The sequence below is a fragment of the Aythya marila genome (assembly GCF_965140915.1).
Source record: "Aythya marila genome assembly, chromosome: 2".
In the NCBI taxonomy this organism is placed as follows: Eukaryota; Metazoa; Chordata; class Aves; order Anseriformes; family Anatidae; genus Aythya; species Aythya marila.
Genome location: NC_139043.1, coordinates 83,768,712 through 83,793,510, shown reverse-complemented (window position 1 = coordinate 83,793,510; position 24,799 = coordinate 83,768,712). Strand labels below are relative to the sequence as shown.

At 43.0% G+C, this 24,799-nt stretch overlaps 1 protein-coding gene across 3 annotated transcripts in view; it reads right to left on the bottom strand.

Moving 5' to 3' along the window:
* The window catches only part of CTNND2 (catenin delta 2), a 394,794-nt gene that overhangs the window by 261,388 nt on the left and 108,607 nt on the right, over positions 1 to 24,799 (bottom strand). For 2 of the 3 annotated variants that reach the window (XM_082752927.1, XM_082752928.1), the window contains exons 4-5: positions 21,772 to 21,944; positions 13,015 to 13,147 (exon numbers count right to left, since the gene is read on the bottom strand). In XM_082752927.1, the coding sequence (XP_082609053.1) occupies positions 13,015 to 13,147; positions 21,772 to 21,944 (306 nt within the window). Of the gene's footprint in view, positions 1 to 13,014; positions 13,148 to 13,522; positions 13,618 to 21,771; positions 21,945 to 24,799 lie in introns of those variants that run through there. The other variant, XM_082752929.1, reaches the window with a different exon arrangement.

The window sequence follows — 24,799 nt, the reverse complement described above, 5'->3', positions numbered from 1 at the left end:
TTTCTTTTTCCTGCCACTGTCCTCATTCTGTTGAAAAGCATTCACCTGCTTAAAACATTTTATCAAAAATAAATTGTTAGTGGGAAAGAAAAAAAAAAAAGTAGCGTGACTGGGAGCAAAGAGATAAGAGGCAAAGATAGCCAGAAAGAAACAGCAGATTAAATGTGACAGACAAGTTCAGGGAGATAATTCCCATTTCATTTCTGATACAGAGAACTGTCACTGAAGAAAACAGAAAACAAAAAGTCCCCCAGACCAACCAATACCATACAGCAACAGTTTGCCTTCATCAAGGCAGAAAGTGAAAGACAAGGATCATATACTTTTTTTCCCCTTTAAATTATTAACTGCATGATCACATTGGGTGCTTCTTCCCTCCCTTCTATTAAGCTCTGCCTCTTCCCTTCCCCCTCAGCCCGGCCAAATTCATAGGAAAGGGGAAAGAAGCACTGGCATAGGCAGCACTCCACAGCCAGAACCCCATTTTCAACATGCAGCGTTAGGGCGATGCCTGGCTTGTGCTGCTTGGGGAGCTCACCACTGCCTCACGACAACCAGAAACCAACACCAAGCCTCTGTGTCAGAAGAGATCTGTGAAGTTTTGCTTGACTTCTGCACCAACTAGAAACGAAAATTTACAAATTCCATATTTTTAACTGTAAAAGCTTGCAGCACTCCATGAGCTCTATGATAAGGCTGGTGCTGGGGCAATACATTCAGTGTACTTGGTAAGATGCAGAATAAATATTCAGAAATAAACACTCTGTGGGATATTTAACAACAGTTAATATATATTTTTTTGCAAACCAAGGGGAGGAACAGTGAGCCTGTAACCCCCAGGCGAGGCCTGCCTTCCTCCCTGAGGCTCCAGGCCTCCGGAGGCAGACACGGATATCCCAGCAACAGCAGTGCAGGCTGCACACCCCCAAACTCACGGACCTTTGTAGGGTGAGAGACCACTTCCAGCATCCAGTGTGATGTGCTAAAAAGCTGCCTCCACCAAGGAAAACCAGGGAGCCTGCTTCTGCGCTGGCTCCCCGCCACACACCGAGTGGGACGGACACCTAGAGCTTAGACCAAACTAGACAGGGAAGACTCCAACTGGCATATAAAACGTGCTGATTAAGGAATGCACTTTGCAAAGGACTGATTCTGAAAAGGAAATGTCACAGTGTAACTCTTTGGTAAGGGTAACACCAGAAGACAAAACTCCCTGGGGTAATGAAGCGTCCACTCTGTCCAACTACACAATACTCCTCCATTGGCCTTTGCTGAATTTCTGATCTAATCATACTGGCACTTCCGCTTGTTCAGTTTCAGCAGGTAGTCTTCCTGATAACAGTGAAAATGCAAAGAAACCGTTCCAATGAATCCCAACCATGCATGCATCTTCTAAAAAATACTGTTCTCTGTTGAATATTGCACATAGTTCTTGGCAAGCATTACGTTCCAGACTCTGCTACACGCAGCTGCAATCCAAGACACCACACTTGGGGGTTGCTCACAGAAAAAAAAAAAAAAAAAAAAAAAAAAAAAAAAAAAAAAAGTGTTTGCAACTTATCTTTTGTAATTCCTTTTACAATGAGATTGCATATTATTAGATGTGCGAGCAATATCAACTTCTGGAGATTTTGATCTGTAACACTTGCATTTCACCAAGAGAATGGAAAAAAGCATCAGATAGCATTTGTTCTTTTAAATAAAGTCACCTTTGATAGAATATTAAACACTTTCTCCTCCCAGTAGCCTTCTCGTCCTCAGCAGGCATTTGCTAATTCACTAAGACCCCAGGTGTAGATCTGTGACATTCCAGGGGAAAAGGGGCTATTATCTCTGTCTTTCTTTCAATGCTTCATTCAAGAAAGAGAAAATCTCTGGGTATTCTGTAATACACTGCGTACTCATCAAGTTTTCAATCATCTGTGTGAGACTCACGGCATTTAAAATACAAGAGTGAAAACATGAAGGTTTTATTAAATGTACAAATAATCAATTTGAATACAGTCTAACTACATTCTTTACTTACGCTTGTAAGAAGTTTAGCCCACTGATTATCCACTTTTACAATTACAGCTTTTTGTTCAACAGATTGTTATAGTATTATTCAAGCTGTTTTCAGGTTGTTCCCATTACATATATATCAAGACCTCTGTTAGAACACTTACAAGTAATCTCCTATTATTAAAATCATTATAATCTACAGCAATTCTAACAGATTTTCTCTGAATAAAAGAAATGCTGAATGTAGTAATGAAGAAAAGGAATAGTGTTGATACTGAGACCATGAGGGGCTTAAAGACTTGAGCAAAGTTTAAACTGGAGTAATTGCTGCACAGTTCAAATTTATCTTTTAATCCATTATGCTTATTATTAGAGCATTTAAACAATATTAGGAAGCATTTAATAATCAAACTTCCAAGAACTCAGAAAAAAATATCATTTGTGAACCCTTCCAAAATAATCAGCAAATGAAAAATGAAATGGATGGTTACATTTTTGTTGTTGTTTTTCCCCAGGAACTTACTCAAAACAAAGAGACAAAAGGACACACTCCCCCCTTTCCCTCACCTCCCAACAAAAAAACAGTAAAAAAGACTTTGCAGTGTGTCATTAATTTCACAGATTCAGATTTTCCCTAAAAGCACAAAAAAGAAAGGAGTAACCTACAAGAGTCCTGTAACTCCAAGGCCAAGCTAAGAGGAAACGGCCATGACAAATGCTGCAAGGGACAAATGCTGACAAGTCACCAGCAAAAAGAAGGCAGACAAGGTAAGAAGGAAGTTGTTCACAGTAGTTACAATAGTTCATGACAAACCATTGGAGGGATTCAGCTTCAAGGAGGACTTTAACAGTGGTTTCATTTGAATGCCAAGATGCACTGTAGTCCAAAGGTGACAGACAGTTGAGGGATTTTGAACTGTCCTGCAGTTAGTTCCTGATTATTCATAAATGCAAATCAACACTGTTTGCATATCAAATGGACACCTTCTTTACCTGTGAAACCAATACTTCTCTGATCGTACAACTGGCAAATGAAGACATTTGCATGAAGTTTGGCCTAATTTTACAAAAGCAGACTGAATCTTACTGCAAGAGGGGGAAAAGCAGCGACTTGCATTATACACTTCAGAGAAGCAGAGATTTGAGGCTAAAATTTTAATTCCTGGATACTCAGGATGGGACATTAAGCCAGGCAGGACACAAATTAGACCACTTTGAATGAGACTGTTCAGTTACTTTCAGCATTAGCTTCAGATTCTTGTCAAATGCAGCTCAAGGTGCTACACAGACAAGAATTCCAACTTCAGACGGAAAGAAATACCAAGTTTTTATGAATAAGCTTTGAAGCTTGGTCAGAAACCAGAAAAAAGTGCAATCATCAAAAAGTGCAATCGAGAGCCACTCTATTTTCAACGTGGCTACCACTTTCAACTCTTCAAGGGAAACCTGAAGAACATTAGCTACCACAAAGATTGTGAAAACAAACCAAACGCATCACGGCTGGTTAGTCAAAGCTCTGCCAGCAAAGCCTGCTGTGCAAAAACATGCCACTAATGTGCTACTTTGTGCCTCCACACCCTCTTTGGTCAGCTGCTACTTCCCCAAATGCCAGCAAGGCCTTGACTGATCTTTGAAAAAAGGCTGGCAAATCCTTCATGAAATTACTAATTCTTACCAGGATTAATTAGTCTTGATGTACAGCCTCTGCTTACTAATTGCAGCTATACAAGCTAACAGCCGTTCTTAAGAAAAGGAAAGGCACAAAGTCAGGCTTCTTAATTTCTTGAGCATTCAGACAAATTAGTTCAGAAGAGAAGAGGTCTGGAAAGAGTCTTTCTTGAACAGAGAGGCTCACAGTTGTAAACGGTTCCCCAGATAAAGTCCTTACCATACTTAACACTCCCAAATTTTGCTTGTTACATGATAAGGCCATGAAATATTCTGTTGTGTTTCTAAGATAGGTGGCTAGGACATATTGCAGACAAGCAGGTCACCCAGGTCTTTCCCACTCATCTTTTCAGCCAAAGATCACTGATTTGTAACCAGCTATTAGTTGTGCTATCAGCTCAACTCCAGGTCTGTTTTTTCCTCCCAATCTGAGAAAATCTTTCTATGCAGAATTTATCTTCCTTTGTTCAGAAAATGCTTTATAAGACCACATTATCCAGAGTTTTCCTTTGCATATTCCTGGGTTTTGTGCCAAGATAAAAAATTGAAAAAAATATTTTTAAAGTGGCCCAAAGAGTTCTTCTTGCAGAAGGTTATTAGTAGCATGTTTCCTTTCCACTAGTTTTATTTTCAAAATGACACACTGGCACTTCTCCTTTGACCTGGTCCTCGCCCAGCTCCATTCTTGCCAGAATATCCATCTTCTCCAGCTTAACTAAGTGTTTCCCAAGTGGCACTACAGAAAATTCGTACTCACAGTTCTGGTAGGAAACAGAACCACATCAGATATAATCTAAGAACGGGTCAGGAAGCAGGTTATTCTAACACAATCTGGCTTTGGTGAACTCATGTCGCAAATTACCCCGTTAACCATTCACCTTCTTCTCTTGTATTATCCTTTGAATCAGCTTTTGTTGTAATGTATAACAAAGCACTGCGTTTATTGGTCTGTAATTGTTCTCTTATTTCATCCCTCCTTTCTCCTGCGCTCCCAGCACATGCAGGGCTGTCTCCCTCCACCTTCTCTGCTTCCCCTTCCTCCCAGAAACATCAGAAAAGATCCAACTCACCCTCCACTGCAAATCACACTCCTAGGGCTTCAATACAAAGCCTTTGAAGAGCTTCTGGCACCTTCTGGTGAGCAAACTCAAATATATCTGCATCCCTGCTGAACTGGGGGGCTCAGGGAAGGCCCCTGCAAGAAGGATTCCTTTTGCTCTCCAGTCATAGGAAACTGTCCCAGCATCAGAGGGCCAGGGCTCCTCCACCCTTGCTTTCCTCCCAGGCAATACTGTTTAAGCCCAAGGATAGCTTTAGTCCTATGATCAAAAGGTTTTACTGCCTGAGAGCAGCACAGCTGGCTATCCAATAAAAGGAACAGGCTCACACCTGGGCTGGAGGGGGAGGGAAAGGGGCCACAAGGCAAGTTATAGACCTACAATGTGTGAGAGAGAGAAAATATGAAAAAGGGTCTGCAAAGTTTTCTCAGATAAATGAGGGTTGCCTGAGATTCCTAGCTACTCATATTAAAATATGGCACTTCTCTATTCTTCGCTTATATACTACAAGTTGCTACTTGATGTACTTATTATTAAAATCCCTGTCACCCAACTGGCAGTTTCATATGCCTTGCCTTATAATTGTAAGATTAGTCATCACTTGGTCCTCCTGATTTCAGCATATTAAATTCTGACTTTTGCTTCTACCCACTTACGATAATGCACAGTTCCACGAATTCATTATCATTAGACAATCTCCCTCTGCCCTCTCTAATACCACTCCTATTAAAAACAAAAAGTATTCTGTCTGCTCCAAGTCCATACCCAGGTGATCCTCAAGTTCGACCTCACTATTACAGCAAAATTGCCTCTTATCTCCCACAGGGAGAATTTGGCCCAGTGCAGCTTCTGGCAGCCACAATACTCCCCACAAGCCCTGCAAACACTTTGCACCTCAGCACCAGCAAACACAGACACATTCCCACTCAGGTTCCCTTAAGTGAAGGGAACCTTCCTCATTTCCCCAGCCTGCAATCTTGCTACCATAATTAACCACTTTAATTTTTGATTACAAGCACCTGCACTGCTTTAAAGCTGGTGTGTGCAGAGGATAACCAAAAGCTGATAGATATCCCAGCAAAGGAGTGGTTACCCTACGGACTAGATCTGAGCTGACTTTCCAGATCTCACCTACTCTGTCTACTGCAGACAATTTGTGCACTACAATAACCAGAAATGATAAAGTTTTCCACTACAATAATGATGAAGGTGTGTGTGTGTGTCTTCCCTTCCCCTCAACACCTAAATAAAAAATTCTGATACTATTTATTGAAACTTTGACAAGGAACATTTCCAGGCTATGGTGTAATGCCTCGCAATGGGATTTCAGACCATGAGAAGGCTACAGCTCATGCCTGTGCTCCCTTGGGCCAGTGCACAAGCAAGACCAACACTTACTCTGATTTACACCACACAACACAAGCAAGTATTTGCACTGATACCCCAAAAGCCTGAGTACCAGAAATTGGAGCTCAAGGAGACCTTCCCCTTGCCTAATGCTCCCTATCCCCGTTAACAGGACTCCTTTCTACTCTCAGCAAATGAACCTAAGGCCAAAGACGTTTGGGAGGGCCCAAATCGCATACCTGACAACTGCAGAGGCAGCCAACAATGCAGGGACACCATCCAGGCCCACAGGACAAAGCAGTAGTCACAGACAGGCTCAGGCAAGACTCAGCCCCACCAGCTTGGCCTCAAGACTCTGAGGTCTGGGCCCATCACAGTCCCTGAGACCCCAATTGTTTCCTGTAAGCTCAAACCTAAAAATAATACAGATGAACATAAGCAAGAAAAGGCTGTATGAATTAGCATCAACACCGGCAACGAGTTTTCATACTGCTAAACAAAAGTTCCATAAAGGTGGGTTTCTAAAACGCTGCTCTTCAGCTTAATATAGTTTTGTGGGATTTCAGTAGCCAAGAAAAAATGACAAAAGGATTCCACATCCTTGGATGAAGCGGCTCTCTGCTACAGACACTGACTCTTCTCTGCTAGCTTTTTGCTGAGTCCTTCCCGTACTTCTTTTCAGCAGGTAAACAAGCACAGGCTGTTGAAATTCTGCTCTGATGCTTAAGAAATTCCTGCAGGTGGCTTGCAAGCGTACAAACAGCACTTGAATCCAGCATTGTGGGTGAACTGCAAAAGTTCAAGACCAGAGGTCAGAAACTGCATGCCAGGCTGTGTGCTTACAAGCAACAGTGAAGGCCTCACTGCTGATCTGAAGCATCTTTGATGTTGCATTCACCTAAAAATCCAGCAACAGCCACTGACACTCAGTTTCCCACGTTCAGTTAACCTGTTGTAATTTCCTATCGGTTGGATCTCCTTTCAACAGCACCGTACACTGGTTTTCTTTGCCTAAGGGCTTGTTATTTTGAAACATTTATTTTCTTATCCCTCTGAAAGACCATCAGGAAGATCAGCCAAATGATTTACCGTATCAAGAAAAGGAAGCACAGGGACAGGTTATGGCCAGGATGCAAGTTTAGACATATCCATAGTGTTTACTCACACAGGAAGTCAAAGCTGAAGTTCTTTAGCTCAAAGACATACCCACGTAAATGGAGCCTCTTTACTTGGTTCTGTCAATTATGCCTCTTCTTAATTACATGCAAACTAGATTTGAAAGACACAGGAACAAAAACTGTGGCAATAACAACATATTTCCAAGACATCCACCTTACACCTTCTGCTTTATTGCTGAAGACTCTCCATTTCAGGTACCTTGTTCAAGGGGGACTTGAGCACTACGCTAAATGTTTTAATTGAAACGATTGATAACGTAATTACTACTGAAGGAAAAGGTGGAAGTAGAACTAGAGGCAAAGAAAAGGACAAGCAAAGTGAACACTGAGATGTGTATTTGTATCGGTTGAGAGTCTAGCATCAGCACTTCTAACCTCCAGGTTACAATGAGGAAAAAAAACAGGATCACAGGGTTATCAAATTATAAGATTCTGATTAGTATCTGGAATATTACTGGATGCCTCGGACCTTTCTGTTTTGCTTTTTTGTCTGAAAGAAAGTCTCAAAACAAGAATAAAAGGAGGGAAAAAAAATCCTGGGACTGCGCTGTCTGTCCCAGAACAAAAGGGCATTAACAGTGCTGTCATGTGTAAAGGCTCTGACAGGCAGATGTAGGAATTTTCCAGCTAATAAAAACAAACAGAACCTAGGAAAAAAAAATCAATAGAAAACTATTTTGATTAGAATTAATGAAGCAATTTTGTTCTCCCTATAAAAGAAATACAAGATCCTGTAAAAATAAAAGAAAAATAGTTGAGGGAAACAAGTGAGTGTCCTTTTTGTTATCATCAATCATACTGATAGCCTGTCTCATTGTTTAACTTAAAGACAAAAAAAAACAAAGATTTTCCTTCCTTACTTGTCCACAGAAGACTGTTACTAGCTCAACCCTATACCTAAGATAGTGATTTTAAAGCACAAGGAACTTCTAATTGTGGGGTTTTAGATCCACTTTGGCTTAGCTCTTGGGGTTAACGCTTTGCTTGCACCTTTGCTATTTATAATGAATGCTCTGCTCAAAAGCTGAATGATGATGCACGTGGTGAAGTCTTGCCTGCATTTGCAAACGTTGGTGGGAATTTGGTTTTGACGCACTCTAAAAGAAAATAATACGTGCACATAGTTTAAAGCCCTTGAAGAGGCTGATTTTGACTCGGGTTAGGTCTAACATTGCTTCTAACACTAACTCTGCTAAAAGAGTTTTTTGTTCCCCAGGTAGAGGTAGGAAAGAATGGGATGGCTGCACGTATGCTCACAAGCAGTAACTCAGCCCTTCTAACAGAAACGCATGATTTACTGTGTGATTTACTGGAGAATTTGTAACACTTGACTAGATATTTTTCCGTTAAGATGGCGATGAGCCAATGATATCGAGATGATTTGATATTTTCACACAATTGAAGGGAAATCTAAATCCAGGCTATTGGTAATGTCAGTTATCCCATACGCAGTCACATAAGCTGATCTGTTCTGTGCCCCTATGATTACACACCAAAACGCTAAAACTTGTCAACACTCACCATTAAATAGCAGTCCTGCCATACATCTCAGCGGGAAGCAGGTTCAACATGTCACATGCAATGAAAAGCATACAGAAGGAGAAAGGGCAAAGGAAGGTTCCCAGCAAATAGGGAGAAGAGTGAGACAAGACAGATGAAGGAGCAGAAGGAACCAGTTTAGACCCTGATAAACTTAAAACTCTTTGTGCTATAAAGAGTAAAAAAGCATATTTTTATATTAACCCATGCCACATTTTTATAAACCGGTGTTACTGTAATACTAATACAACACATGCACACAGTCCCCCTTCAGAAAGGACAGACATACTTCTCTTTCTGATTTTACAGAGACCTGAAAGAAGATTCTGCTTGCCAACGTGAGGCTGAGCACTGAAGTTTTAATAAGTGGCATCAGGAGTGTCTAAGGCATGCTTCAGTTCTTGTTTGTAACAGGTGATAATCACACACAGAGCGGCCACATAGTGTTCTGACTACCTAACACTATGCAAAATGATGCACATCAATACGCATTTCTTAAACCTCACTTTTCAGTACAGTTGAGAGAGTATGATGTAGCCTTTAGACTTTTTTTTTCCTTCTAGTTTTTAAGGGCAACTTGCAATAAAGCAATGCTTAACATCACTTTCCACTGTCTTATGTGCCCTTCATCTTCCTTTAGATGGATGAAAAGGCAGGGGCAGCTCTGCAACCCCCACCACATAACCTGAGGCACAAACTACCTCAGCAACACCCTTTCGTTGCCTCCTCTCCCTCTGGTCCTCAGAGGGATCCTCTTTGGATCGTGCATCTGATTCTTTCGAGCAGGAGATGCTTCAGAGGAGCCAGCACCTGTGCAGTGCTGTGCCTATTGAAAGTTTCCCTGTGTTTCTGTCACTGTCTGCCCTGTGTGATCCGTATCACTGAGTGAACTGTCAGCAGAGCAAGCTTCGCAGCAGCACAGATCAGAAAGCTACTGCCAAAAACTGCAATTGCAGTTCAGAGCAGTGAAGCAGCTAGACCAAGAATAAGCACAGAGACTGTGCAGTCCCACGAACCCCTACGTACACACGCACACATGTTATGCATACACGTGCACATTTGGCAGTGGCAACAGCTTGAGTGTAACTCGACTGAAACCCCTTTCCGAGGACGTTTCTAAGGTTACTTGGTTAAAACTGAGTCACTGCATGCTTTTGCATGCCTCACTTCAAATTCAAGATGCAGTCTATAAGTTGCCATTTTGATAATTTCAAGTTGTTTTATAACCTAGTTTATAGGCGATCATTATACATGATGCCATCTCTTCAATTAGATCTTACACAGTTTCAGTTTTGGGCAATATGTGTTAGTATTGAACATTTTCAGCTACAACGTTAAGAAATGTTAGTTATATCTGAAGGTCTTTCTGTTAGACACCCAGCCCTGGCACTGACACCATCCTGTTTGTTAGCATCTTGAGACACAGAGGCATTCATGAACCAGACAGCTCCTGTAGGAATTTCTAACATCATGCAAAAAAAATAATAATAAAACAAATGCATTATTTGTATTCCCAGTAATGACTACAAATATTTATTTTTTCTTCCTGTGGATTCAAAAATATATATATTTCTTTGAGTAACATCATCCCTGCAATGACACATACATACCAATGCAAGCTTGCATTAATCACAGTAGGCAAACCATTAATCAGTGCAATGTGGCAACCATTCTCCACTCCTCCTCCTCCTCCTCCTCCCTCAAAGAAAAACTATCTTGGGATGTAGCGAACAAGCAGGAAAAATCCCACTTATTGAACATTAGCCTTTCAACATACAGTTGCTTGCTCTCACTCTCAAGGGGTTTGACGTTTAATGCAATGATTGGAAAACTCCTGCAACAATATGCAATACCCACAGCTCACATACAAAACCTGTTCCAAGCAAAATTGCTTATAGATAAAAAAGAAAAAAAAAAAAAAGACGATACAGGAACGCAGATTGCCTTAGTAGTATCTGTAACATCTGATCCAGGCTCACTCTAAAGCATACATTAATTTTAAGACTCTAAGTAGTCCATTGACTTCAGTGAATCCAGTAAAAGTCCAGAAGATTAGTCAAGCACTTAACACTGTTAGCAGATGTATAACTGCTTGAATGGTTGGCAGGCCACAATGAACATGCTACAGAATGTTAATGGAAAATAATGGCAGCGGGTACACAATAGGGGAACTTTTGCAAAAGAATGGGTCATGTGATAGAGATCCTTGCAAGGACTACTTGAAAGGCCTGTCACCACTGTGGGAAGAAAAAAAAAAAAAAACATCAAAAAACAACAGTATTTACTAACACAGTGCTGCTTCCACATATTTATTTATTTATTTTTAAGTGGCAACACTATTTCTGCATGTCTATCACCCAACTCTTCAGTTGTAGGATTTTCCATTTGTTATAAAATAAGACACTGAGATTTTGCATATGCTAAACACAAATCCCTACGGGACACAGTAACTCGGAAGCTCGCTATGTCTGTTCAAAATGGCACAACACTCAGAAAAGCGTCGTTTTGCAAACTTAGTATCAAGTTCAGATAGTCAATCATTATTCCCCCCTCATATTAAGATCCCCACAAAATACACCAGCCTTTTCCTAAAAGCATGCATCCATCAGCTTTTCTTTCACCCAGCCCTTACGCATCAGTCATGAGCAACTCCTCACGATAGATCCTAAAAAGAGGCAGGGAGGGAAGTACCGACGTCATGCAAGACGCAGAAGTCTATCAAAAGCTTTTATTCGAAAGCAGCCTAAGAGAATCAATGCCAGTTTCTTAACTGAAGTAGCAAACCCCAGGTAGGACAACTATTGGCCAAACAGCCTAAAATGGTCCAAGCCCATGTTGTGACTTGGGTCCAGTGTTGAACAAACAGCTGCTCTGCCACTGAAGCACTTTGGGGTGGTTATGATGGGCCCTAAGCCCTAATGAACACATTTTCCTCCAAATAACATTGCAGGGTTAACAGTGCAATGCTACAAAAGATGCCTCCAAAAGAAAAAAAAACAAACAACAGTACAACACAATTCCACTGCTAAAAAAAAAAAAAAAGAAGGAAACAGGGACTGTGCCTGCCAGAAACCTCCATGAGCAAAGACATCTTCCCTAGAACAAAGATAAGGAGAATCAGGGGAATGCTGGTGGTAGATACCCACAGGTGTACAAAGTTTACATTTCATGACATTGACACTGAGAGCTCCCCCCACGCCTACTGAGACTCAGACAACTGTGTTACAGCATGCTGTTGCAAAACTCCCCAAAATATAAAGTCTTCGGGAATCCTGCATTTTCGCTTTATTCTACAAAGGCAGTACTTAACAGCTGTGGTCAACAGCGTCTCTTCTCTGTGACTGCGGGGCGAAGAAGTTATACTAACATAGCTGCTAAATACAACACGTGGTCATTTGAGAAGGGCTTAATGAATATTTGACAAGAGGAGCGACCAAACTGTGTCGCGGCATCGCCCAGTGCTGCTGTCCTTTTACACGTCCTGAACTTTGAGAGCAGTGTTAGATTTTAAAAACAGAAAGTTTTCCAACCCATGCTCCACACCTTTTAAATAGGAAAAAAAAATAAATAAAAATCAGTAGCTCTTCGGATGACATAAATTAAGAGTGTGCTTGGTTATCAGTCACTCGAACCTGTATTTTTAGGCATCTGAGAGGGGAGCTCTGTGAGTGCTGGAGCAAGGGAAAGGATGGGCGAAAGGGGACGAGCAGAGGCTTTAACTCCGACAAGAAAGTTGTGTGTGTACCTGCCTGCGAAACGCAGCCGACCCCCTCAGCGCATCCTATTTATCTCCCGGTCTATTTATGTCGGGGAAGGGAACATGCGAGCATAGCAGCTGTTACTATAGCAATGAAACTGGAAATTTTGCGAACCCAAAAAAAAAAAAAAAAAAAAAAAAAAAGAAAGAAAGAATAATAATAAAAAGAAAACACAGCACCACCACCGCCGGAGGATGCTCAGTTGAGCAGAGGGTCCCTCACTTGCAGGAGCTGCTCAAACTCCGCGGCGTCGTGGCAGCAAACCCGGGGGGAGGGCAGCTTCATTTTGGGGGTCCCCAAAATGCCACCCGTGCCCGGGGGGGGGGTGAGGGTGGTGGCAGCCAGGGGAGCCCGGAGCGCTGCCGGGGAGGGGAAGGAAAGGGGAAAAGGGGGAAAAAAGAGGGAAAGAGGGGGAAAAAGGGGAAAGGGGCCGTGCCCCCCGCTCGCCCCCAGCCCCCCGCTTACCTGCGAGGGAGCCGGGTCTCTGCAGGGTGGCGGTGGCGAAGAGCTCCTGGGAGTGCTTGGCGTACGGGTCGGCGGCGTGAACCAGCCGCTTGGTGGGCGACAGAGTGGCGTAAGTGCCGATGGCGGAGCTTAACTGGTGGATAGGAGAGGAGGAGGAAACGTTAGAGCGGGCGGCGGGCGGGGAGCTCGCTCGGACGGCGGCCGCCGGCGGTGCGGCCGCGGAGGAGGAGGCGGCGGCGGCAGCGGCGGCGGCGGTGGCGGCGTCGAGGGGCGAGCCGGTGGCGCCGGAGGGCTCGGCCGGGCGGCGGGGGGCCTGCCGCGGGGAGGAGGAGGAGGAGGAGGAGGAGGAGAGGCGCTGCGCCGAGCCGGAGGCGGCGCCCTCGGCGGCGGCGGCAGCGGCAGCGGCAGCAGCAGCGGCAGCGGCGGCGGCAGCGGAGGCGGCAGCGGGGCCGGCCCGCGGCGGCCAGCCGGGGGAGCCGCCGGCCCGCGGGGCCCGCGGGGAGCTCACCCGCTGCGCCGGCGGCAGCGTGGCGCTGCTGGCGTGGAGCCGGGCGGCGGCGGCGGCGGCGTGCTGGGGCTCGGGCAGGTGGAAGGCGCTGCCGAGGCTGGGCGCGAAGGGCTCCCGAGCCGCAGGGGCGGCGGCGGCGGCCGGCGGCGGCAGCGGCGGCGGCGGCTCCGGGCTGCCCGGCTGGGCGCCGCGGCCCCCCGGGCACTGCTGCGGGAAGGAAAAGGCAGAGACAGGAGTCAGAGCGGGGCGCCCGGAGGAGAGGGACCGGGGGGGGGGGCCACGGGGGGCGCCCGGTGCGGGGCGAGCGGGAGGCGCCCCGACGGTGCCCGGGGTCCGCCGCCGGGCACAGGGCGGGCACAGGGCTCCTGTCACAGCCTCACCTGCTCACAGCTTCGCCTCACCTCACTTCATCCTTTCATTATTTATTTATTTTTTTAAATAAATAATACTTCTTTACTTTACTTTACTTCTTATTTATTTCACTCTTCTTCGATTATTTGTTATTATTATTTTTTTTTAATCGTTCCGTTTCAATTTCATCGCGTCTCGCTTCATTCCGCCTGGCTTCACGTCTGTCTCCTCGCGGTGCGCACGGTGCTGGCTCCTCCGCACCCCAGCTCCCTCCGAGCCCCCCCAGTGCTGCTGAAATCGGCCTGAGCAGTGCTTTGCTCAGACACAGGCAGCTCTCTCTGTGTTTGGTGAGGCGGAAAAGCCTTTAAAATGCAAATCGTGGGCTCCGCGACTCGGTTCAGAGTTGCGGTGGGTGCCCACAGCAGCGCTGCTTCAGGTTTAAATAGAAACGCGGCTTTTTTTTTTATTAAAATCGCCCTACAGGAAAAACAAAAAACAACAACCAAAACACATAAATAAAAGCACCGAGTTCCCGGCATGAAACTTGGCTTATTCTCGCTGGGACACCCAGCAGGCGATTTGGGGCAGGAGCTGAGGACAAGGCAGGTGATGGGAGCGCAGCATGTAGGAGGTCCATAGATGCCAGAAAGGCGTACTTCTGCCAGTCTCCTCCCACTACAAAATGTTCAGTCCCTCGCCTCCTGCATTTAACTTTTGCAGCCCCGCCCCTCATCTTGAACGCTTGGTGTTCCTGGGGGAAGACCCAGTATTTCCCTAGGCATGGACAAGAAGCAAGGCTGTGGAGGAGCCACTCAGGTAGCAGCAGGGAGGCCACCGGCACCCCGGTGAGCGCTGACAGACCCAAACCTCCCAAAGAGGGGCTTCAGGAGGCTTCCCTCACTGCCAAGCCCTCTATATCCCTACAGACAGATTTAAGGTGAGCCTTGCCCTCAGTCCTGAGCGGGCAGGGGGCCCGCAGGTGCCAGGAGCCTGACCACCATTGGGTTGGACATGCAACTAGGGGGTAGGAGTCCCACAGCGCAGTGTGTGCATCCTGAAGCCTTGGTACGTGGCCGACAGCTCCAAGCTGCTCATTTGAAAGACTTTACAAAAATGAAGAAGGCAAACGCTGGGAATATGGGAGAACTTTTAAAAGCGACTTTCGTTCCGAGCTTCTCACCATCTCTAAAGAGAAGAGAAGGTCTAATCTGCAGCTGGTTTTCCAATAACGCACTTGACAAGAGCACAGTTTTCATTTTCAACCGTGTGGCAACACCTTCTACAAAACAAAAGCAGGCTGCCAAGATTTAAAACAACACGTACAAAGCAAGGTTTGCACGTGACAAAAGGTTGTTTGAACTAGCTACGTTATCCATTGCTTCTCATTAACAAATTTTACCTTTTGAACTGTTAAAATGGACTGGCATAATAGTGTACTTTGCAATACTCAAAATTGCTACAAAATACAGTATTTTGGACCATTACCAAGGTGTAACAAACACCCTGGTAACTTAAGTTTGTCACTGGTTTTAAGGATTCTAGGCAAGCCCTGTCATCATGTATACATAATTTCTTTTTCTAATCTACTTTTACGCTGCTTGATATGTCAAGGACTTACAGTAATTAATTTAAAGCAAACCAATAATATCCCATATTCACTCTATAAAGCTGTAAGCATTCTGCAAGCGCTAATTCAAAAAAAAAAAAAAAAAGGCAAAAAAAAAAAATCCCTCACATCATGATGGTCTGCTATAAGAAAGGAGATATAGTAGAGGATACGAGAATTAAATGCTTAATTAAAACACAGTGCTTAGCACTTTGTAAAAAGCCAAGCATTTGCTCCGTGTGAAGGAGAGAACTTTTGGATGAACAGATTGCAACGCAACGTTAGCATGCAGTATTTTCTGAGTTGTGACTAATCTCAGACCTGTCTTAAATTTGTTGTGAGGTTCTTACTTTTTTCAGAGGAACAAGTGTGTGCTCTTATTTTCCACTCGTGTTTTCAGAGGCAAAATGCATTTCAGATTCTCCCTGGGTTTATCCTTGTCTGTTGCTTAGGACAACCATATGTCATTGTTCATCGTGTGATGTGACATTACACTTTGTATGGAGGAATGAAATACAATGGTATTTGTTCCATCATTTTTCCATTTATCCATTATTGTTGTCAACCTGATAATGAAACTGTGTTTAAACTAATAAATTGAGAGCAAATTTGCTTTCCAGTTGTTATATCCTCCTTCATCAATCTACTTCACAGACATGAAAAAAAAATCAAGGATTTTCTTTCTCCAGCCCTGTAAATATCTATTCTAAGACTCAGAAATTTCAGTTTTTCCAGTATCCCAAAGAAAAGGATCCTGTTTTGCTTCTTTGGATTCAATATGTGGGTTCTGTCGTATCCTTTTTAATAGCAGAAGTGCGTGAAAAAGCACAAGAACATTAATATAGCTATGAAAAATATTTTCTTTCCTTATTTAATCTTATTAAAATATCATTTCCTACTGATCCTGGCAAAACAAGATCTGCAGAGCTCTATACATAAAATTACTGAGGGTGTCCAGTTAGGTTATGGTGGAGTAGAGAGAACAGCCTAACCGATGTCTGCCTGCCTGCCATTATTCACACTTTTAATGCACCAAATTTCAGCGCCTCTGCTTTTATTGAAGTCAATTTAAATTGAAAATTTAAATCAGAACTTTAGCTGAAAAAGATCAAATGGAAGACCTTGCTAGACAAGACTGCTGTTTCATAAAGTCGTACTGAGAGGGGCAAATAACCGTGCTGCATTATTTATTCTGCTGAAAATTATTCATGGATAAGGAGCTAGAAAATCCTATATGGCTAGACAGCTTAAGCAAAACTTTGGGCTGCTAATTACTGAAACATCAGCGGGCTGATTCTTGGAGGTTGCTCCCAAAGGGAAGAGCAATGTGTAAAAACAGCAAAACCTGAACAGCCCAGGTCTCAGAGAATAAAATGACCGTTATGGATGTATTAGCAGGTGCAGCAGATGTGTTTGGTGTATCACCTAAAATCCCTTCAAATTAATTTTTTCCTAGGCATGCCAAAATGCAAAAGCGAAAACTGGTAGAGCCTGTACCTCTGTGCTTCATAGGTGTGAAGGAACAGAACGTCTGTCAATGCAGCTGGCAGCGTCTCAGCAATAAGGATGCAAAATGACTTTAGAGCCAGTTCTTGGGAATTAAATGAAATTACATTTTCCAGGAACACGCTGGAAAATTTGCAGCACGGTACCGGTTACCCTTAGGAAGCTGCAGGTTGTGCTCAATGTCCTGTGTACTGCCCTGACAGAACAGAAGAAACTGAAACGCTGGGTTACCTTTGAGCAAGTTTTCAGTCCATTTAGCTCTCTGGAGCTCTCAGGGATTGCTTGGCCCTTAACATCTCAATCCCCAGCACACCAGCACATCTCCTTGAGACTTCTCCCAGCTTCCTGGGCAGGTTCCCAAAAGACGGTCACATCTGGTGACTGTGAAGACAATCGTATACAGCACGTTGTTGTCTACGAGGAGACCTTTCTCTTGATTCTAGGAAGGACTTTCCAACTGGACATTCAAGTTGCGTGGAAGGCATCTCTCCGGGCTGCTCAAACACTGCTGCTCTGGCTTGAACATCTGTGGTGGCTGTCAGCTTTAGGCAGCAAACTTGATCATCCTTACAAGGGTTTTGAGAGACCCGTGTTGTCTTTTAAGGATCCAACTCTCAGAATCCTAATGATGTTCTGTGATATTTCAATCATTGCAAGACTTCCCAGTCTATTGAGGGATTTTTATTTTATTTTATTTTATTTTATTTTATTTTATTTTATTTTATTTTATTTTATTTTATTTTATTTTATTTTTCAACTCAAAGAAACTCCCATATGGCTTATCTCAAGGTATCACCCTCCTTTGGTCCAAACCCTCTATTGATTCTCTTCTACAAAGGGTGGAATAGGGCATGGAAAATGCTTAACAATCCCTCCCTTGTCTTCATGATGCAGACTTCCGTCCTTGGGCAGCACCTATGGAAGGGTCTTTCCCTTGCCAGGCTTCTTCGCTGTCATTTGTAAGTTCCTGACCTTACGAGGAAGATGCTACCATTGTTCAAATGCACTCATATGGTAACAGATGCCAGACCACACCTGGGAATCCTTCAGCTGTAGCGTGTTTTATTTATTTCTCCCAATTTCAACACAAAGGTCATGACTGGTGCAAGGCCATCTCTACTGTGTTTTCAAAACAAACCCCAACACTATTAGGAAAACTTGTCAGCCTACCTGGTCCTAATCTCAAAGGTCACAGGTAGATGAATGTAGCTAATGCCATCGTCGTCTTCCACATACACAGACAGAATTGTGTGAGGTCATTTCAGGATCTTCAGAGATGGTCAAGCTCTGGTTGCAAAGCAGTGCCGCAAGCTGCAGTCATTACCTCCTGTAGGATCAAACCAGCCTCCTGCAGCCCCGTTTTTCACTAACGTAAACTCTGCTGGTGACTTGCTCTCTGCGAGTAGCAGTAGTAAGAGTAATCTGTCCCAAGATTTCATCTGCCTCCTCTACTTCTCACGTTCATATTCAGAATCCCATTTTAAACAGCTCATCATCTGCCACATCCTACCAGAAGTGGAGTCCTTATTTTAGATCTTGTTTGGGTAGAGCAACAGGCAGCTCATCACCTGACTCGTGGCAGGGGGAAACACTCTAACTGAGAAGGGCCAACTTACAGTTTTCTCTTGACGACTGAACACTTTCTGGTGCCCATGTGCAAATACTCTAAACAGGGCTAGTGAGACACAGTGGTCTGATGAGTACGAACTTAACGACTTGGCTATAGGAGGAAGAAAACAAGTTGGAAAATTAACTGTTAAATAATTTTTCATTTTTTTTTTTGTTTGTTTTTAGGGGTTTTCAAGTCCTGTGCCAGCACGTTCAGTCCAGAAGCTTTAGGAGCATTGGATAAAACACAGTAGTGATTTATGTTGGTTGCTGGTTAGCCTCTGAGAAAGTTACATGATCATGATACATGATAAAAAAATCTTCATCCAGAAATGTTAACTAGTTTTACTTCCTGTCCCTTCCCCTTGCAAACACATGGCAGAGCACACCAGTGCCCACCGGTTGTATTACATGCTATGTTTTATAGGATATACGTTATATATATCTACAGTGTAAGCTGACTGTTCTCACTGTGACGGTAAACCCCATCAGTTGTTCACAAGCTGCATGTTGTCCAAACAGAGCCTTCACCTTTGAGTAACTCATCTGCAAAACCTGCTGCTTTTCCTAACACATGCCACTACCGACTCTTCGCAAATAACGGTAATTGATCAATATGGCACGTATCAGGATCTGGACACCACGTTTGAGAAGCTGTTCTCAGCTGGGAAACAGAGTAATTTCCTGCCACAGGAGCAGTCATTGCTAAGAAATTCAATTCCCATGGCACTTAGAAGATTAAAGTTTTGTTCTAAAGTATACTCAAAGCACTGGAAAAACTCTATGATCTATAACATAGTCCTCCAAATTGACAAAAATGTTAGATTGCACTTTGCAGCGCTATACAGGAAATCCCAAGACTAATTAATTCCTGGTTTTTATACAATTGCATTTTCAGAAATTGTTCTTGCTGTCACAGCTGGCCTTGGGACTATTTACACATTTTCCCACACATTCGGGCTATCAGTCATGTTCAGAGATAGCTGTACTCCTTGCGCACAAGCAGAAAAGGAAACTATCACAATCTGAGCAGTTAAGACTCATGAGGCTTATTTTAATTATAATAAGGATAGCAAAACAATTCCAAGGATCGACTTTTTTCCCCTTAATTGTGGGATCAGCAATGGGATCAGGTCATATTCAGAACTTTTTAACTGACTCTTCCCTTTCTTGTATAACCCTTTGAAACATCCTTTATTATGTGGTGGTTTTTTTTTTTGTTGTTGTTGTTTTTTTTTTTTTTTGTTTTGTTTTGTTTTTTTTTTGTTTTTTGTTTTGTTTTGTTTTTAAATGGTGTTAATTCATAGTTTATGTGGCAGTTTGTTAATATTTTGAACATATATTTTAACTTAACTGAAGTTGCCAAACATCCTTTGAAATATAATGGTGTGAACTAATATTTATTATGTTCCATGAGTTATTTCTTTGCAGGAACATCTACCATATAAGCTGGAGGAACACAGAATAAGGAAATAAATAAATAAATAAATAAAAGATGTGCAAGGTTACCTTACTAACTTACTAGTAACCCTACTGGAGGTAACCAGTTCTGTGTGAATGAGGTGATACGTGATAATTTTTTAGAACTAAGCAATGGCTGTTCAGTGTGATTTAAATGAAAAAAAAATCTAGATCATTGTTCTTCTCCCTCTTCATAAATTCATCCTTTTCCATCATTATGAGAAAATTTTTATTAAGAATATGAATATTTCAAAACCTTAGGCAACTGCATGTTTACACTTTCCCCTCCTTCCACTGTTTTTTATTATTATTTTTAGGTTCTTTCTTCTTCTCTCATCTCTTCTGTTTTGGTTTGTTTCAACTGCTCTGTTGCTCTTATAACCTGTTCCTTACCCGTTGTCTCACTCCTTTCTCTAGACTCCTTGAAGAATGCACCCCAGCCTTTCAGGCTAACCCTTGGCTACAATACTTTCCACAAAGCACAGCTCCTAATGACATCTGCCCAGGTTACAACCAGGTATTACAGCCTCTGCCTTCTTTCTTGCTGGAGTCCTGCTCTCCCGCTGGCTCCAGTCCCCAAGAGCATCAGGGAAGGCCTCTGGTAAACACCGGAAAACCCAGAGACCTTGCCACTGCACGGGCTCATTTTAAACCCTTGACAGAAGAAAAAAAAATACATATCCAATCTGAAATGAAATTTAACCGTGTTTTATTTCGTTTCTCAGGCTTGGAGAATAGTTTTTTGTTGTTTTTTTTTTTTTTTCTGAGCAAATTGGGTGAATGGAATATAGTATGTCTCTTGGTATCCCGCAAGCTGTGCGATGACTATATAATACTTGAAATCTCTTAGCAATTTAAGGCTTTGAAATTCAAATGCAGCTCACTTCTAGAGAATCCTGAATTGTAACGTGTCCCAGTGTCACACTGAGATGGTCTGCTTTACAGTGGCAGTTAAGTTCTAAAAAGAGAAAATAACCTGAACTGACCAGTGAAACCCAGTCAGATTTGGTTTACATGCAGAAGCATAAATACTTTGAGAAATTTTGGTCTAAACTGAAGCTTAACTTCCCAGTGAGAGGCTTCAATGTCGTGCTGGAAAGCACAAAATGTGAGAGGGTTATGTGTCAGAAATGGAGGCAATCGTTCAGACAGGAAGAGAGACTGAGAAAGTTTTCATGAGTATCTGAAACAAATTTGTACATGTGGCTCTCTGGTAAGTTTTTGACTTAAAGAATGGCAAAGAAAAAGCAAAAAGTGATTCTTACACATCAGTTTGGGCAACAGCACACGGCTCTGCTTGGCATCCCAAGCAGATTTTGCATCTAGTGTCACTTTGTTTTTATTCTCTGGCACCTAAGTGCTTTCTGAAATAACCTGATACCAACACAGCAAGGTCCTAGTCCTTCGCTGGGACTCCCCAGCAGCACAATTTTCAAACTTACATGGATAAACATTCAACCACCAAATATGCAAGCAAGAAAGTAAAACCGGCGTGTAAATCTTTCTCATCAGGATTATTTTACTACCATGCAAGCCAAACCGCTTCAGATTTATTATTCAGAAATCAAGGCAGTAACTCAACCCCGCTGCACGATGCTTCGAGCAAGGCAAAAAGGCAGGCACCGGAGAGCTGGTGAGCACTGAGCAGCTCTCCTTCCTTGCTGTTCCCCGGCACGATTTCGGGTGGGAGAGCACAGGGCAGCTGTAGGAAACCTACCTGGCTGTAGCTCTGGATGGCACTTCTGGCCTGGGCGCTGCGGGCCGGGAGTGGGGCGGCTGCCGTCTCGCCCAGGGCGAGGGTCTGGTTGCTGTGGTAGCTGGCCGAGTACTGGAAGGAGCCCTCAGGCTTGGCGTTGAGCTGGAGAGCACTCTGGGACAGGAGGCTGGGCCCTGTGGGGAGAGGGATGGAGCCGTCAGCAAGTCTCAGGGAAAGAGCACTCAGGCGCTGTGCAGGGGGCGGCCCTCGGAGGCGTCAAACGCGTGCCACGTTTTGGCTTTGCAGTGATAAAAGTCACCTAAATTAAAACGTCTCTTTACCCCTCAATCAGCAGTGTTATGTCATTCAAGTTACAGAGCATGTCTCTTTCTTCAAGAGTCACAAACTGTCTGGGAAAGAAATTCCAAGCCTAAATAAAGCCAACCAAACGATTTGATAAAGAAGTATTCAGCTCAGAATACTTTATGAGTTTCCTTTTTTTTTTTTTTTTTTTTTTTTTTTTTTTTTCCCCAGATAAGCCTGTTTATTTAACTTAATTACACCCAGTTGGTCAGTATGGGAAATGCTAATTTGTCCTTCCCCAGGCCCCAGCACATCAGATCTATTGACTGCTGCTCCTCTGCAGTGTACACACGGTGATGCAATACTTTGGTGCCTGTAGGGATGGATGGCAGCCTTTAAAATATTAATAGCTCCTCTCATCATGTAGAGCTCACCCTGATCTTGGTGAATTTTTGATGACTATTTTGTCAGCCTATCTTGTCTTTCCCATCACAGTAGCACACAGTAGGAGAGCACAGCACAGGCAGAGAGCACAGACGGGCTGCCAAACCGAGAGGTTCGTGCAGCGTTGGGAGTATGAACAGTGACACCTTCAACAGGCATTTAGCTGCTCCACAAAACTCGAACATGCTCCCATATTCATTAGGTTCGTTTGCTAGCAGTGGAGCTGATCACATCCACCCAGCAGGTTTCCTGATTTTGGCTGTGAGAGCGTGCACGGGGCAGGGGAAGGCTCTGGCTGCACCGCGCTGTCTGCGTGGCTGAGACGGGACTTCCCGGGACCGCTGCTGCCGGTGACCTCCTCCTGTCCCCATGCACAAAGAGCTGCGCTAAAGAATACCCACCTAATCCTCCCCTATGCCATCTCTGATCGCAGTCTCTCCTAGTTTTCAAGGAACTAGCTGACTCTTCCGTGGTGTCTGGGCCCAGCAAGCGAAAGAGAAGAGGAGAGAAAAGACGAGGGTTATGCCTGGGGCATTGCACGTGTTACAAGGCAGTCTAGCTTCACCCCAACAGCTATGATGCACAGCATTTTCAGTGGCTCCGCGGGGACGATACCTTCACGTGCTGGCTAGCACAAACAAGCTCAAGAGAGCACAGCAGGTGACACAAACCTTAAGGGATGTGAAATTATAATGTTGGTTTAGCTCCGGGAGCACACATGGAAAAATTTTAAAGAGACTTACGACAGTCAAATTTCAATGAATTTTACCAGAAATAACTCCCAATACATCTCTAATACAAATGCCAAATTTTGTGTCCTGTAAGTCTTTGCTAAGAGGATGATTAAAAAGATTTCCATTTAAAAATGTGCAAACAACCCCGCTTCTCCCCAAAATTAACATGGAAAATATTTTTTCCCCAGCTTGTTTCTCAGAAATGGCAGACTCATTATAACTGACATTTTCCCAAATCCAACCTGAATGGCTCATATTATATAAAAAAAATAAAATGCAGTAGGCTGTGTAATAGTGGAAGCGCTCACATCTGAGTGCAGACAGTGATTATGACGCTATTTTACATATCGACAGTTTATCAATTGCCAAATCAATCTCATTCATCAGAATATTCCAGATCTAGGACAAATTTAGAAAATAAGTTCTGGGCCTTGTATTTTCCTTACAAGCACAGAAGGAGGCAGGGCTTCATGTATGTTGAGAGGTTATTAATATCACACGCACAGGAAAGTCGAATTAATCCTGCATGGATGCTTAAAAAGCCAGTATCTGGTAGCTTTCTATTCCCAGATAACCCTTACTAAGCATTTTCCATTTAACTGTTTTTGTTGCAAATCTTGTTGTTTAATAAAAAAAAAATATTTTCATAGTTTTCTTTAACGATCATAAAGAAAATATAGGCATAGTTTTAAAATATATATTTTAGATGTTATATTAACCTTTTAACCTTTCAGATTTTGAATTTTCACTGAAAATTTGCCTACGATCAACTGCCATAATTAAGTCCACAAAATTCACAAAAGCATAACTTTCCCAGGAGGGGAAAAAAGTTGAAGCAAGAAAGAAATTTTTGCACATGAAAGTGTTTCAACTCATTCTTAAAGTAATTATGCTATGACATTTCTAAAGCTTAAATAATGATTAAACTATCACATGCTATGAACTCAATATGTTTAAATTTTCATTGCATCTGGCTTTTAAGCGTTCTTTTCATATTACTATTGCTCACTAGGGAATGCACGTAGCCAGCTAGGATCATATACAAGGGCTCCCTGCACCATTTAGCCTAAAAGTTTCAATGCACTTCAAGAAATATATCCAAAATGGGGAAAACGAAAGGAAAAAAAAAAAAGTTAGAAAGTTTGAAGCACATGGCTGTGAACTCACTAAATATTAAAGTTTTTATTTTGTACCTTAACAAGCAGTAATGAGCTACTATAACCTACATGTATTTGAGTAAAGTAATTACAAAGTCATTTGAGAGAAACAGACATATTTAAATTTCAAACATACCCTCATTTCTCAACCAAAAGTAGAAAAAGATTGAGTCTGCTCACCTGCAAATAACTAAGTCTAAAACAAGCATAGAGACTGCATGGTACATTTGAAATCAGAGTGATCTTGAAAAAAACATGAGTTCCTTTTTTTAGGATTTAGTGACTACAAGCAGTCCCATCTTGTTGATAGGGAAAAGATGGATCACATCTCCCATCAGGATTCTTGAGATTTCAATCTGAAGGCACAAACAAACCCTTTGAAGAGCCTGCAGCTCACACAGAAGAGAAGAA